The sequence below is a fragment of the Lutra lutra genome, chromosome 2 (genome assembly GCF_902655055.1).
Source record: "Lutra lutra chromosome 2, mLutLut1.2, whole genome shotgun sequence".
NCBI classification, from domain to species: Eukaryota; Metazoa; Chordata; class Mammalia; order Carnivora; family Mustelidae; genus Lutra; species Lutra lutra.
In genome coordinates this window covers 138,356,657-138,373,219 of record NC_062279.1, presented here as the reverse complement: position 1 = coordinate 138,373,219, position 16,563 = coordinate 138,356,657, and the positions used below count along the sequence as shown (strand labels likewise).

General features: G+C 37.7%; 1 protein-coding gene across 2 annotated transcripts in view; it reads left to right on the top strand.

Moving 5' to 3' along the window:
- Positions 1-16,563, top strand: part of RNF150 (ring finger protein 150) — a 277,312-nt gene that overhangs the window by 177,029 nt on the left and 83,720 nt on the right. For both annotated transcript variants that reach the window (XM_047718513.1, XM_047718515.1), the window contains exons 3-4: positions 12,300-12,371; positions 14,390-14,472. In XM_047718513.1, the coding sequence (XP_047574469.1) occupies positions 12,300-12,371; positions 14,390-14,472 (155 nt within the window). The remainder of the gene's footprint in view (positions 1-12,299; positions 12,372-14,389; positions 14,473-16,563) is intronic.

Genomic DNA, 16,563 nt, shown 5'->3' with positions numbered 1-16,563 from the left:
GGAAGCATGAGTCACCTGTGGCCCATGTGAGGTTCCAGACAAATGGGACCAACTCCATTTGTGCTTATAGTGCCTTTCTTTCACCTAGAACATAAGAACATTTGTTATTTTTCCACTTTGTGGTAATGATAATGATAATAATCATGGTTATAAAATAAAGCTGTCAGGTAAAAGGAGCATATAGGATACAGATTTATCTTAGCCAAATGAAATCGAAAAACATAAACTTGATTTTGATGCTATGCTTTGGCATCCTTCTTCCTAGTTGTTGTTGTTTTTTTTTTTTTTTTCTTTTCTTTTTCTTTTATCAACCTCACTGCAGAAGAGGGCTGGGCTTCCTGTCCTATGTTATCCACAGAGGGGAACAAGAAGAAAGTGTCTTATTTTTCTCAGTTTCTTAAGTATTTAGGACATAACTGTAAGTATTGGGTTGAATTGAGTATGTCGTTTACCATCCTTGTTGGTGTCTAGGTAAGACTTTGTTCTGTTAATAAGTAGTTCTGTATTTATTTTCCTCTAAAGCTGTGTATCTTCACTGTTGTGAAGGAAGCAGTAATCCTGGTAATTATTTTCTTATACCTGTTCCCATCACATTGGTGGATGAATCTAATTACCAAGGTGGTTCCACTCCTGACAGTCTTTAATGAATAGTATGATTTGGGTCCAGTTATGTTAGAGAAATCATGGGAGCACCCTGGAGAAGGAGGAGGAACCCTGCCTGAAACAGATCTGTACAAGTGTAGGATGGCCCCTAGGTCTCATTTATACTTGGGACAGGTAAGAAACACAAAGACAGAAAGAATCAATTACAAAAGCCACTACCTTGTTTGGGCCATTTTATTAAGAATGTTGATGTTTTGCCCATTATCTCTTTAGTTGATATTTTAGAAATCCAAAAATACTAGTCTGACAGCTGTCAATAGTGGAACTTTTTTTTTTAGTTCAAAAGTCAATATTTCTGTGTGTGATTTCCATGTCACCTAAAAAGGAACAGAGATATGCACATACCAACAAGATCTGACTACATGCAAATGGCCATAGCTTTATTAAAAATTTATGGTGCTCTGTCCTTTATTTTGTTAATCTAGAACTCTTACTGAAAAAAAAAATCTAACACTATGTGGTTGCATAATTTTCATATATATATATCTCAGAGGTTGATGTTTTTGTATTCTCCAAGAATCAAAAGCATCTGTTCCTCCACTGGTGGGGCAGATTTTCATAGCCTTCATCAGCCTCTGCCAAAATGCTATCCTTTTCTTCCTCAAAAGAGGTATATGTGTATTGTCTCTCAATAACATATGGAATGAGGTTTGACTCAAGGAACTCCACAGGAAAAAGAAAGAGAAAGGAATGTCATTATGCCATTTTTCAGAATAGTTATAGAAAACATGTTTTCCTGCCTTTGTGAATCATTTGATACCTTGGGGCTTCCAGGAAGGAAGGCCTCACAGCCCTTGAAGATGTCGAAGAGGACTTGATTATTTTCCTTTTTATTTGCATTTCTCCATCTGTTAGTTCTGCTAATTTGGGAACTCCCAAATGACTTTATCCTCCACTGAACTCCTTAACCTCATCAGCCCTCAGCCACCAAAATGCCAAAAAATGGAATTTGTCCAATTCCTTAACCATTACTTCTGCTGTTAGCCATAATCCCTGACACCTTAATGTCCACTTGTTTTACATTTCCTGAATAGACACTTTTTTCCCCCTTAGATAAAGACAGCTTGCATTTTCCTTTAAAATGGCATTACGGGGTGTGGGGGGAGGAAAAAAAATAAAAGGGCATAGAAATGGCTTTATTTGGAAGAGAGAAAGGGGATGTTTTTTAAAAACACCTCTTCTTTATTCAGATATAGCCAAAAGTAAAGTTAAATGCATGGCCAAAGTTTAAAGTAGTATTTGAATTTACCTTGCATGCTCACATTTAAGAAGGGCATATTTCATCTGCTAAAGAATTATTTTAAATAGAGGACTGGAGAGGAAGATAGCAGCAGAGTAGGAGGACCTTAGGCTTGCCTCATCCCACAATTAAATTTAGACAACTGTGAGATGATCTTAAATAACCCAGAAATCGATCTGAAGATTGGCAGAACAAACTCCAAACTGTATGTAGAGAAGAGGCGAAGAGGCCATATCAAAGACGGTAAGAAGTGTGGAGACATGGTTTGGGAGAGAAATGGATTGAGGCCACCATGGTGGGGAGGGAGCCATGGTCAAGGAGAAGGGCGAGAGACAGACTAACATACAGGAGTTCATGGGGAAAATGAAACCCTGTAGCAATTGGCTTGGAAAGAGGGCCTGAATTTCATGAGTTCTTGCAACTAGCGGGCCTTAAAGCCTGGAGTTTTAAAGGTCAACCTGCTTGGTTCTGAGAGAGCTTGGAGGACTTAGGGCCACTCTTGGAGAAAAGACAGAGCCAGCAGCCTATGGACATATAGAGTAGAAACAATGATCTGAGGAGGGCCTGGGGCACACAGTGAGGAGGTTAGTTGCTCATCTCAGAGCAAGTCCTAGAGAGGCAATGTTCAGAGAGAGAACCTTCTGGGTACAAAGGAACTCGCAGGCATCATTATCCTCCCTTGCCGCCAGCATAAATAATGGCCACCTTCAGGTAGAGCACAGCACAGGCACTGGCTTGCTAACTTGCTTATACCAAGCCCTACCCCTCTGTGCACCAAAACTGCCCTTTTGAATCAAGCTTGCCTCCATCCCAGTGCATCAGGCCTTCTCCCCCAGAAGACTGCTCCAAACTCCTGCCAGCACCATGTCTCCCAAAGTGGGAGTTTTGTGAGGCCTTGGTTCTGGGGGCAGTGGTGACAAGTCTCATTTCATAAGCAGACCAGAGCACACCAAGTTAAAATGTGCCACATTCAGGCCAGGAGCCAAACACTGCCCAAAATAGGCAAAGACAGCCTCTGCAGACAACTGGACTGAAGGATAAGGAAATCAGGACCTAACAGAAGAGCACACACAGCACATGTGGGAGACACTCCTGGAAGCACCAAGCCTTGGGTAATGGGACACCATACTGCAGGGCACTACAGGACCTTTTCTTCATAAAGCTATTACCCTCAAGAATAGGAGACAGAGCTGACTTTCCTAGCACAGAGAAAAAGACACAGAGACTTAGGTAAAATGGGAAAACAGAAGAATTTGTCCCAAATGCTAGAACAGGACAAGGCCATAGCTGGAGATCTAAGTAAAATGGATATAAGTAACATGTCTGATGGAGAATTTAAAGCAGTGATCATAAGGACACTCACCGGACTTGAGCAAAGAGTGGAGGACATCAAGGAGACCATTAATACAGAGATAAGAAATAGTAGAGATAAAGGGCTCAATAAACAAAATGAGAAACATGCCTGATGAAATGAACAGCAGGCTGGAAGAAGCAGGGGAACAAATTAATGACCTAGAAGACAAAATAATAATATAAATAAGTAAAATATATATAAAAATATATATAAATATGTTATATATATAATATATATATAAAATAAACAAAATAATAGAAAGTAATCAAGCTGAACAAAAGAGAGAAAAAGGAATTATGCAAAACAAAAATAGATTTAGGGAACTCAGTGATTCCATCAAATGTAATAACATTCTTATTACAGGAGTACCAGAAAAAGGAGAGAGAGAAAAGGGGGCAGAGAATTTATGAATAAATAATAGCTAACAGCTAAAGACTTCCCTAATCTGGGGAAGGAAACAGAGATCTCCTAACAAAATCAACCCAAGGAGGTCCACACCAAGACACACAGTAATTAAAATGGCAACATATAGTGGTGAAGAAAAAATATTAAAAACAGAAAGAGAAAAGATGACAGTTACGTACAAAGGAAGTCCTATAAGGCTATTGGGGTATTTTTCAGCAGAAACTTTCAAGCCAGAAATGAGTGGCATGATATATTCAAAGTGTTTGAATGCAAAAAACCTACAGCCAAGAATATTCTATTCAGCAAGTCTATCATTCAGAATAGAAAGATAAAGAGTTTCCCAGACAAACAAGAACTAAAGGCAAATCATGATGACAAAATCAGCTCTGCAAGAAATACTAAAAGGGAGGGCCCCTGGGTGTCTCAGTTGCTAAGCATCTGTCTTCGGCTCAGGTCATAATCCCAGAGTCCTGGGATCGATCCCGCATTGGTCTCCCTGCTCAGCAGGAAACCTGCTTTTCCCTTTCCTTCCCCCTGCTTGTGTTCCCCCTCTCACTGTCTGTCAAATAAATGAAATCTTTAAAAAAAAAAAAAATATATATATATATATATATATATATATATATATATATATATATATTTAATATATATATTAAAGGGGGCTTTTTGAGCAGAAAAGAAAGACCCAAAATGACAGTATGAAGGTAGGAAACACAGAAGCACTAAAAATGAATATCTCTGTAAACAGTCAAAGAACTCACAAAACAAAAGGTGTAAAATATGATACCATGTATCTAAAACATGGGGAGGAGAAGAGTAAAGAATGGGTTTAAATGTAAACATCCATCAAATTTAATATAGACTGCCTTATGCAGAGGATGTTCTATACAAACCTAATGGTAACCACAAATCAAAGCTAATAAATATGCAAATAAGAAGGGAAAGGAATCCAAATACATCACTAAAGAAAACCAGAAAACCATGAAAGAAAGACAAAAAAGGATCAGAGAAAAACTTCAGAAACAACCACGAAACAAGTAATAAAATGGCAATAAATACACATCTATCAATAATTACTTTGAATGTAATTGGACTAAGCACTCCAATCAAAAGACATAGGGTTACAAAATGTATTAAAAAAACAAGACCTATCTATATGCTACCTACAAGAGACTCATTTCAGACCCAGAGACACCTGCAGATTGAAAGTGAGGGGATGGAGAAACATTTATCATGCAAATGGATGTCCATAAAAAACTGGAGTAGCAATACTTATATTAGACAAAATAGACTTAAAAGACTGTAACAAGAGACAAAGATGGACACTATATAATAATAAATGGGACAATCCAACAAGAAGATAAAACAACTGAAATATTTGTGCACTCAACATAGGAGCACCCAATACATAAAACAGTTGATAAAAAACATAAAGGAACTAATCAGTAATAATGTCATAATTGTAGGAGATTTTAAAACCCCACTTATATCAATGGACAGAACATTGAAACAAAAAATCAACATGGAAACAATGGCTTTGAATAACACACTGGAACAGATGAATTTCACAGATATATCCAGGACATTCCATCCTAAAATAGCAAAATGCACATTCTTTTCAAGTGTGCATGGAACATTCTCCAGAATAGATCACATATTAGGCCTCAAAACAAGCTTCAAAAAATCCAGAAAAATCTAAGTCGTATCATGCATCTTTTCTGACAAGAACCCCAAGAAACTGGAAGTCAACCATAAGAAAAAATCTGGAAAGACCACAGATACATGGAGGTTAATTAAATGCTGGTAAACAATGAATGGATCAACCAGGAAATAAAAGACAAAAAGTATATTGGAAACAAATGAAAATGAAGACAATAGTTTAAAGTCTTCCAGACACAGCAAAAGCAGTTATAAGAAGGAAGGAGAAGCAAGAAAAATCTCAAACAACCTAACCTTATACGTAAAGGAGCTAGAAAAAGAAGAACAGGGCACCTGTGTGGCTCAGTTGGTTAAGTATCTGACTCTTAATTTTGGCTCAGGTCATGATCTCATGGGTCATGAGATCAAGCTCCACATTGGGCTCTGCACTCAGCAGGGAATCTGCTTGAAAATTCTTTCCCTCTGCCCCTTCCCTCACTCGGGGTGTCTACTCTCTCTCTACAATAAATCTTTTTAAAAAGGAAGAAGAAAGAAAAACAATACCTAAAGCCAGCAGGAAGGAAATAATAAAGATTAGAACAGAGATAAGTAATATAAAAACTAGAAAAACAGTAGAAGAGATCAGTGAAACCCGGAGCTTGTTCTTTGAAAATATCAATAAAATTGATGAACCTTTAGAGAGACTTACCAGGAAAAAAAGAGAAAGGGTTCGACTAAAAAAATCACAAATGAGAGAGGGGAAATAACAACAAACACCACAGAAATACAATTATGAGAGAATATCACGAAAAACTATATGCCAACAAATTGGACATGATTTAGCGTACCAAAAATGAGGCAGGAAGAAATAGAAAATTTGAACAGACCAGTTATCAACAAAGAAATTGAAACTGTAATAAAAAAAACTTCCCAAAAAATAAAAGTCCAGGGCCAGATGGCTTCACATCTAAATTCTACCAAACATTTAAAGAGAAGTTAGTACCTATCCTTCTCAAACTGCTACCAAAACAAAACAAAACCAGAAAAGGCAGAACTTTCAAATTCATTTTAGGAAGTCAGCATTACCCTGATACCAAAACCAGATAAAGACACCGCAAAAAAAAAAAAAAGAGAGAGAGAAAGAACTACAGGCAAATATCTCTGATGAACATATACACAAAAATCCTCAACAAAATACTAGCAAACTGAATCCAACAATACATTTAAAAAATGATCCCCCATGATCAAGTGGGATTTGTTCTCAGGATGAAAGGGTGATTCAATATTCACAAATCAATATCAATAGGAGAAAGAATAAGAATCATATGATCATTTCAGTAAGCAGAAGGTATTTGACAAAGTACAAAATCCGTTCATGATAAAAACCCTAACAAAGTGGGTTTAGAGGGAACATACCTCAATATAATAAAGGCCATATTTGAAAAACTCACAATTAACATCATCCGTAATGGGGAGAAACTGAGAGTCTTTCCCCTAAGGTCAGAAACAAGACAACAATGTCTATGTTCACCACTTTTATTCAACATAGTTCTAGAAGTCCTAGCACAGCAATCATACAGCAAAAAGAAAAGGCTTCCAAATCAGTAAGAAAGAAAAACTTTCACTATTTGCAGATGATATGATACTATATGTAGAAAAGCCAAAAGACTCCACCAAAAAACTGCTAGGACTGAGAAATGAATTCAGTAAAGTCACAAGATATAAAATCAATCTATAGAAATCTGTTACATTTCTGTACAGCAATAATGAAGCAACAGAAAGAGAAATTAAGGAAATAGTCCCATTTTACAATTGCACCAAAAATAATACGATAACAAAGAATAAACCTAACCAAAGAAGTGAAAGACCTGTACTCTCAAAACTATGAAACACTGATGAAGGAAACTGAAGAGGACACACAGAAATGGTAAGGCATTCCATGCTCATGGATTGGACAAACAAATATTGTTAAAATGTCTATATTACCCAAAGCAATCCACATTTATTGCAATCCTTATCAAAACACCACCAGCATTTTTCACAGAGCTAGAACAAAAACAATCCTAAAATTTGTGTGGAATAACCAAAGCAACCTTAAAAAAAGAAAAGCAAAGCTGGAGGTATCACAATTCCAGGCTTCTATTTATATTACAAAGCTGTAATAATCAAAATAGTATGTTACTGGCACAAAAATAGATACACAGATCAATGGAATAGAACAGAAAATCCAGAAATACACCCCCCACAATTATATGGACGATTAATTTTTGACAAGGCAAGAAAGAATATCCAATGAGAAAAAGACCAGTCTCTTCAAACGGTGTTGAGAAAACTGGGCAGCAACATGCAAATATAACATAGATGAAGATAAGATGAATTTACATGCCAATATACCATAGAAGAAGATAAGATGAATTAAAGACCTAATGTGAGACCTGAAAACATAAAAATCCTGGAAGAGAGCGCAGTCAAAAACTTCTCTGACATCAGCCTTGGCCAACTTTTCTCTAGATACGTCCCCTGAGGCAAGGGAAGAAAAAGCAAAAGTAAAACTATTGGAACTACATGAAAATAAAAAGCTTTTGCACAGCAAAGGAAACAGTCAATGAACTAAAAGGCAGCCTATAGAGTGGGAGAAGATTCTTGCAAATGACATAGCTGATAAAGGGTTAGTATCTAAAACATATAAAGAACTTATAAAACTCAAAAACCCCCAAATTTTTCAGTTTAAAAATGGGCAGGAAACATGAACAGACATTCTCTAAAGAAGGCATTCAGATGGCCACCAGACACATGAAAAGATGCTCATCATCACTGACCATCAGGGAAATACAAATCAAAACTGCAGTGAGATACTACCTCACATCTGTTGGAATGTCTATAATCAAAAACACAAAAAACAACAGATGTTGGTGAGGATGTGGGAAGAAAGGAACCCTCGTGCAGTGTTGCTGGGAATGCAAACTTGGTGCGGCCCCTGTGGAAAACAGTATGGAGTTTTCTCAAAAAGTTAAAAATAGAACTACCCTATGATCCAGTTAATCACATTGGTAGGTATTTCACCAAAGAATGCAAAAACACTAATTCAAAGGGATGCATGCACCCTGTGTTTATAGCAGCATTAGCTCTAGTAGTTAAGATATGGAAGCAACCCTAGAGTCCAGGGATAGGTGAATAGATAGAGAAGACATATCCTATAGATTCAATGGAATATTATTTAGCCATAAAAAAGGAAATCTTGCCATTTGCAACAACATTGATGGAGCTAGACAGGATTAGGCTCAGTGAAATAAAGCAGTCAAAGACAAATACCATTTGATTTCACTCATATGTGGAACTTAAGCAAAGGGGAAAAAAAGAGAACAAACAGATGGTTATCAGAGGGGAGGTGGGAAGGGAATGGGTAAAATGGGTGATAGAAATTAAAGCATGCACTTACTATGGTGAGCACCAGGTGATTAAAATAAAAACATTTTTTAAAAAGTGACATTTCTCTTGGGTTGTTTCAAAAGAAATAGCTGTTACATAATGAAGTTACAGAATACTAAGAGACAGTCACATGAAAGAGAAAATGAATATTGAAAGTATAAGTTAGTATAAGCCACTCTACCAATTTTCTAATAAAATTAAGGACTTGTCTGGCTTCACTTTTTTATCTGTATCCTTCAGAACTGTTTGTCTTTAAAAATTATTTTAGGCAGTTTTAAACTATTTCATCTCTCTCCTAAAGCAGTAATACTATACTTATCAAGGTAGCTCTCCCACCACAATAGCAATTTTACAAATAAATTGCAAATTCCCTGAGAACAGAGGTTATGCCTTATGTTTCATTATTTTCCCCTTGTAATAGCTATCACACAGAATTATGCATAGAAAACAATGTAATCAGTATAGTACAGATCAGCAAGTGATTCTGATGATAGGAAACACTAACTCTGAACCCCAGCTAAAGGAAATGTTATTCCCACCAAAAATAATTCCATTCTCTTCATTAGTTAAAAAAAAAAAAAACTGTACTCCATTATGTTTTGAATTTCAATAAAAATTTATGAAAAATTTTTTAAAGAATTGTTTTAGGTAAAATTAAACTTTGACAAAATAATTTCTGGTTCACTTCCTTAAGAAATGTTGGTCTTCCTTTGAGTATACTCTGTGACCGTTGTTTAAAAATAGTGTTTGCCACTTATTTGCTCTACTTAGCTTAAGCCTCCGCCTTCGGCTCAGATCATAATCCCAGAGACCTAGGATCGAGCCCCACATCGGGCTCCCTGCTCAGAGGAGAGCCAGCTTCTCCCTCTCCCTCTGCATGCCGCTCCCCCTGCCTGTGCTCACTCTCTCTCTCTTTCCAATAAATAAACAAAATCTTAAAAACAAATTAACACAATTGCAAAAATATCTGAGCTCTTCATGATAAACAATCAACGTGTTTATTTGGGTCCAGATTTCACATTCTAAACATAATGTTCTGACGGACTGATTTTGCCAAGGCCAAGCTCACGGCTTTCTAATCTCACCACATATATTGCTTACAATTTGTCCATTAATTTTCCCGTTAACTGGCTTAACCTCACAGGTGGTTTTCCATGTTGAGAAAAAAAAATCTTTTGGTTTAAAATTTTATTCACTTACCAGTGATTTATGGCATTGCCACTAGATCGTAAGCCAAAAAGAACAGGAATTTGTTTTTCACTACCATTTTTTTAAAAAGATTTTTTAAAAAGAACATTTTAAGTGTTCTCCATCCCCAGCATGGGCTCAGAGTCACAACTCTGAGATCAAGAGTTGCATGTCTACGGACTGAGCCAGCCAGGTGCCCCCTTCCACTACCCTTCTTTCCAAAACCCCAAGCTATGCCTGAGACAAAACGAGTGATCCAAAATATGCATGGAATGATTGTTAGTTATCAAAGGCAGCTTTATTCTAGGTGCTGGGACACAAGGGAAGCAAAAACAAACACAATTTGGCCCTCAGGGAGTTTACATGAAGGAAATTTAACGGGGATCGATCATAAAAACAAATGTCAAATTGCGAATTTTATGACTGCTATGAAGCAGAGCAACCAGGTTCCATAAGGTATAGACTTAGAAGGATTGTCTCTCTTGGGAGACATGGGGGAAGAGAGCTCCTTGAAGAAGTGGCCAGAGTTGAGATCAGAGGATGATCACATAGTAATTAGAGGAAGAGGAGAGGACAGAGAGTTCCATTCTTTTTTAGTTTCTTCTCGGTGTTTTTCCCTCTCACTCAATGTCCACCCACCATAATGGTATTTATCATTATAGACTCTCCCTCTTTTTCCTGCAACCTTAGTTTGATAGCTACTTGTGGACTTCTGCATAAACTCAAGTTTATGTAGGTCTCCTTTTAGGTAACAACCAAACTTACTTTTCTGTGAAAATGGCCAGTAATCATTTTAGAAACTCAGGACAAAATATCAAAGAGAAAATGAATTAACAAGAAGAACACCTCTCTTCAACTTACTTTAACTGTTGTATGCTCAAGGAAGTGCCATATGATAAATACTTAATAGATCTTGGTTGGTTAGTTGCTTGGCTGGCTGGCTGAATGGCTGGTTGACTGGTTAACTGGCTGGCCAGATGTTGGTTGGCTGCTCAGTGATTGGTAGATTCGCTGGCTAGCTTGTTAGATATTGGTTGGTTGGCTGGTTGGCCAAATGTCAGTTGATTGCTGGCTGGCTGACTGGGTAGACGTTGGTTGGTTGGGTGACTAGGGTGATTTATTGAGTAATAAGAGTGGTGGTTTAGCTCTAGCTTTCAAGTCAGACTTAATTTTATTCAGATTCTGACTGACCATTCACTGGTAATGATAAACAACTTAAGTAAGCTCTCTAAGTCTCTGTTCCTTCTATAAAATAGTATTTTTTTTTTCCTCACAGGGTTGTTGTGAGAATAAAGGTGATATTGCATATAAAGTTTTAGCGTGGTACATAGGATATGTTAACCATTCACTAGTATATGTTCACAATTTAAAAGAAAAGAAAAGAAGCTTGAGTGTTGTTTCTGAAAGGAACCAAATTAGTGAAAGCAAGTGATGATTCCGTTTAAATGTTTGTCTCGTTTATCATAGCCTTCAATGTTTCACGGCTGCCAAAACGCATCTGTTACAGGGTCATAGTACACAAAGCTAAGAAGGAGCTGTTACATGTAGGAAACTCACAAGCACACAAGCAGATCTGGACAGATTAGAACTGAATTCACCACCCTCCACCTTCCCCTTCTTCCTGACTGGCCTATCATCGCATGACTGCAGGGCTCATCAGGATAACAACTTTCTCTATCAAAAAAAAATTCTTTTAGGGAGTGCTAATATATTAGTTGACATGGTGACAGGGGTTACACAGGTGTTCGCTTTATAATTATTTGCTAAGCTGAACATGTATGTTTTATGTATCTTCCTTTAGGCACACCCACACTTAAACCTCACCAGAGGAGGTGACATTGGCATGCAAGAATGTGATGGACTAGGACCGTACAGATGAAATATATAAACCTATACCGGGTCTCTATAAGCAAAGGAAAGTCTTTAAATTGCAAATGGAAAGAAATACACACGCAGTAAATGCTGACTGTGAAAAGGAGGACATGAGGTTTATTCCAAGGGTCCAGATTGGCTATCTCCTGGTCACAGATGAAGTGGCTAGAGCAGCAAATTACTAAACTTGCATGTGCGTGTGCCAGTCTGCGTAAATGTACCACGTGCTGGAGTCACTGTAGGGTGAGATTTTTCCACGCTGTTTGCCACTTGCTTAACATTGGGCATGAAGAGCTTCTCCCGATGACAGTGCTTAAAAGACCTCAGTCACTAGAGGTCTTGCACAGACGGCACTGCCCCATCTCTTCCAGCCATTGTCCTTAACATTCATGCCACGTGTCCCTGATTTCAGAGACAGCTGCCCTGGTTTAGTAAACGCCATCAGCAACAAAGTTAAAAATTACACATCTCTATTGCTAACGAGCGGCTTTTGGGTTTGTTTTTTTTTAGCGCCGACTGGGAGATGCGGCAAAGAAAGCGATCAGCAAGCTCCAGGTCAGAACCATCAAGAAGGGTGATAAGGTAACAGCAGACTCTTTTCTTTTTGGTGAGGGACTAGTCAAAAAAGTCCCTGACTTTTCTGACAGCCAGGGTAGAAGAGATGGAAGGATGGGAAAAGGGGTATCCATGAAAATAGCTCTCCTGTGTCTGTAATTATACCCATCTTTATTAGATATAATTTAAAACAATTTATAAAATGTGTGCAGTAGGACAACAAAGCAGTTGGAAACAAAGTGTTAGAAAATGAAAAGTATAGGAAAAATAGATGAAGCTAGAATAAATTTTTTAGACAAATACATTACCTGAAATGTGTAACAAAAATGGATCCCAAACTTAGTTTGGGGCTTTCTAGCAGCCAATGCAAAGAAGGAAGAAATATTCAAACAATATCTAATTACCTTATTGCAGTGTCCCCAAGGTGAAAATGAGATGGTTATTCCTGGTATTACAATTTGAGAAAATTTTTCCATAAATCCTTGCAAGGAGGAAAGTGTTATATGCTGAGTGATGTCCTCCACTGATATCTGCAGTAAATACAGAAAGCATATTCAGTCCCTCTGAAATCTAGCATCCACAACCCCACAGTCATTACAGCAGACTCCCTTGCTGTAGAATGAGGACATAAAGCCAAGAGCCTATCTTTTTTTAATTCTGGTATAATTAACATACGGTATTATATTAGTTTCAGGTCTACAACATAATGACTCAACCATTCTATACATTTCTCAGTGCTCATCAAGATAGGTGTATTCCTAATCTCCTTTATATATTTCACCCACCTCCCCACCCATTTCCCCTCTGACAAGCACCAGCTGTCTGTAATTGAGAGTCTGAGGTTTTTGTTTCCTTTTTTTCCCCTGTGTTCATTGGTTTTGTTTCTGAAATTCCACATATGAGTGAAATCAGATGGTAATTGTCTTTCTCTGACTGGCTTATTTCACTTAGCATTATACCTTCTAGATCTATCTATGCAATTGCAAATGTCAAGGTTTCATTCTCTTTTTTATGGCTGAGTAATATTCCATCGTATATATATCATATATATGATATATATATATTATAGTTTCTGTGTGTGTGTGTATATAATTCCATTAAATGTATATATATCATATCTTCCTTATCCATTCCTCTATCAGTGGACACATAGGCTGTTTCCATATCTCAGCTTTTATAAACAATGATGCTCTAACCATATCAGAAGCAGAAGTGTATCTTGAGAAGGAACAAGGAAACAGTGCAATCCAAGGCCTGCAGACCTCTAAAGGTCTTTCTTCTCCCCAGAATAAATTTTAGAGCAGTGGATTGTGGTACATGTATTTGGGGCTCATTGGGACATTTGTAAGGGAGTCACAAGTCTGCATGTATAACCAGGTGCCATCTCTAGTCTGAATACTTGATTTATCTCACTATGCGCTGCTATTTTTCAACTATATAAAAAATACTACTGAGCTTCCTAAGATGAAATTCATTTAAAAGCATTACTAAATTTAAAGTATATTTTGCATTACTTTTTTCCCCTCAACAGAATATGAAATGGGGTATTGAAAGAGAGATGTATATACTCGAATAAAGAGAGATGTAAATACTTGAATAAAAAGTTAAAACCATGGTTCTAGAGTTGTATACACAAAAGATTCCCAAGGAACTGATAGCTTAAGTATCATTTGGACACTTCTCCATAAGTAGTGTTTCTCACCTTGAGATTTGGATGTCACTTCTAATTATAATAAATAGCATTCCTAATAATGGTTACTTAAAAATTGCTCTCTCACACTCATAATAAACAGCATTTTATTTTATAGTAACAATACATTAAAATATTATTCCCTCACAAGAGCACTTACAGTAGAACCCAGAAACAAAAAGTGGAGGTTGGAAGGAATGGAAACTGAGCCAATAGACGGTCAATTATTGTTTGAGAAAACTGGCACACAGACGATCGAAAGCCTGTCTCCAGGCAAACTCCCCTTGCTTGTTTGCCTCTTCACACAGGAGTTGAAGCTACACAAGTCAACTCATCTGTACTTTCTCCGTTGCAGGAAACAGAGCCCGATTTTGATAACTGCGCAGTTTGCATCGAAGGATACAAGCCCAATGACATTGTGCGGATCTTGCCCTGCCGGTGAGTCCCTGGGCCACCTGCTTTTGAATGGGGTGTGTGTGTGGAGATGAGAGGGCCTCCTGGCTGCACTGACGTGGACCTGCTTGGCCTAGCCCTATGAGGTCAGGCTGCCCAAACCTTTCTGGGTTTAAACAGCAAACAGTGGAAAAAGTGTAACCTTTCTCCTTGAAAACATGTTTTCTTGCGAAATAAATATTTTTCTGATCTCCTTTGTACCAAAGGAAGCATAGTGCTATGAATTAGAACCTCATGATACGGAAATTGATGATGGGGCTCCCAATTATAAGTTTTCTTTAACAACAGAATTATGATATTGAGAATCCGTTCTAACTTTCACAAGTGCTGTTTTAATTTAATTAATGAACTCAGAAAGATATGTCGTGAATTGGGGCACCTGGGTGGCTCAGTGGGTTAAACGTCTGACTCTTGCTTTCGGCTTAGGTCATGATCTCCGGGTTGTGAGATCAAGCCCTGTGTTAGGCTCGACGCTGGGGGTGTGGAATCTACTTAAGGTTCTTTATCTCCCCCTCCCTCTTTACCCCCACCCTTCTCTGTCTCCCTCTTTCTCCTTCTCTAAAAAAAAAAGTGTATATATATTGTGAATAATCATGAAGAGATCAACAGTCAGAATATGGTCCGGAGTGAGTGGGAAGCCAAAGGCAAATTCCATTTCCTTTTGGGTTTTCTTTTTTTTGGGGGGGTAGGAGTTTATCAGCAGGAAAGAAATGTGACAGTCACCCCAAAACTTTTAGAATCTAGGGGAGGATGCCAATGTATGTAGTTGGAAACATTCCCCAAGTGGGATTTTCATATAACCCTAATCCTTCTCCCTAATTGAAATTTACTGTTAAGGTATTTGAATTTTTATATATAGTTAAAATTAAATAAGTTTAAATATATCAATAAAATCAAATATTTTTAAGTTGCATAAAAACGGTCTTCCTATCATTGAAAACTTTTTTTTTTTTTTTTAAGATTCCATTTATTCATTTGACAAACAGAGATCACAAGCAGGCAGAGAGGCAAGCAGAGGGAGAGGGGGAAGCAGGCTCCCCCACCCAAGCAGAGAGCCCCATGTGGGGCTCGATCCCAGGACCCTGAGACCATGACCTGAGCCACCCAGGCGCCCTGAAAACCTTTTTTTAATGTTGCTGCATCAAGTATCCTAAAAATAAAAAATTATTCCTTGAGGAAAGTTTCTTCACTTAGAAAGGTTAGCTTTAAAAAGTCTTAAGGGGCACCTGGGCGGCTCAGTTGGTTCAGCATCCAGCTCTTGGTTTCTGCTCAGGTCTAATTTCAGGGTCATGAGATCCAGGTCCTGAGTCAGGCTCGAGCTCTGCCTCTCCCTCTGGCCCTCCCTCTCCCTAAAGTAAATAAATAAAATCTTAGAAAAAATTCTTAGAGTACTTAATCAAGTAGATAAAATACACAAAGATATAAAGCAATGCACCTTTAGGAAATATTTATCTAAAATAAGAAAGAAAATATGCCTATAGAGGAATTAATTTAATAATCCCAAAATGACAAAGAAGTGTCGAAAAAGGACAGGATATGTAAATAGATGCAGAAACTCCCGAGGGGAATGAATCCTTCTTGAAATGCTTTTAGGCAAATTGATCATCAGGAAACAGGCCTGGGAAAGTACACTGCTGGCTCCAGCCAAAGCCTTCAATGCAGATGCATTTTCCTTAGTTTTTAGATGCCTGACTAGCTCTAAGACAAAACCATAAAATCAACACATCAAGACTTGGTGGTTTTCTTCCTATGAGGGAATATAGAAATTCTTTCTTCAGACATTAAACCTGGTATTTAGTTAGTGACTTCTAGAAACCTGGCAAAGAATGGCGGGCAGCCTGTGAGCCACAGAGAGCCTCTCAGGGTAGCATCTTTTATCTCTGCGATATTTTACCAAGGTTGTTATTCAACCTCATAGTGATAAGCAAGGAATGTGCTTTCCTTTGCTTTGCTGCTCAGAGAGTGTTTACAGCCCAGGGAGGGTACTTCTCATAAAAAATATCCAAAGCAAATCTAAGTTAAATTGCAACTTTTTCCTTTTTTTTTTTTTTTGAGAATCTAAATGTAATTAAGAAA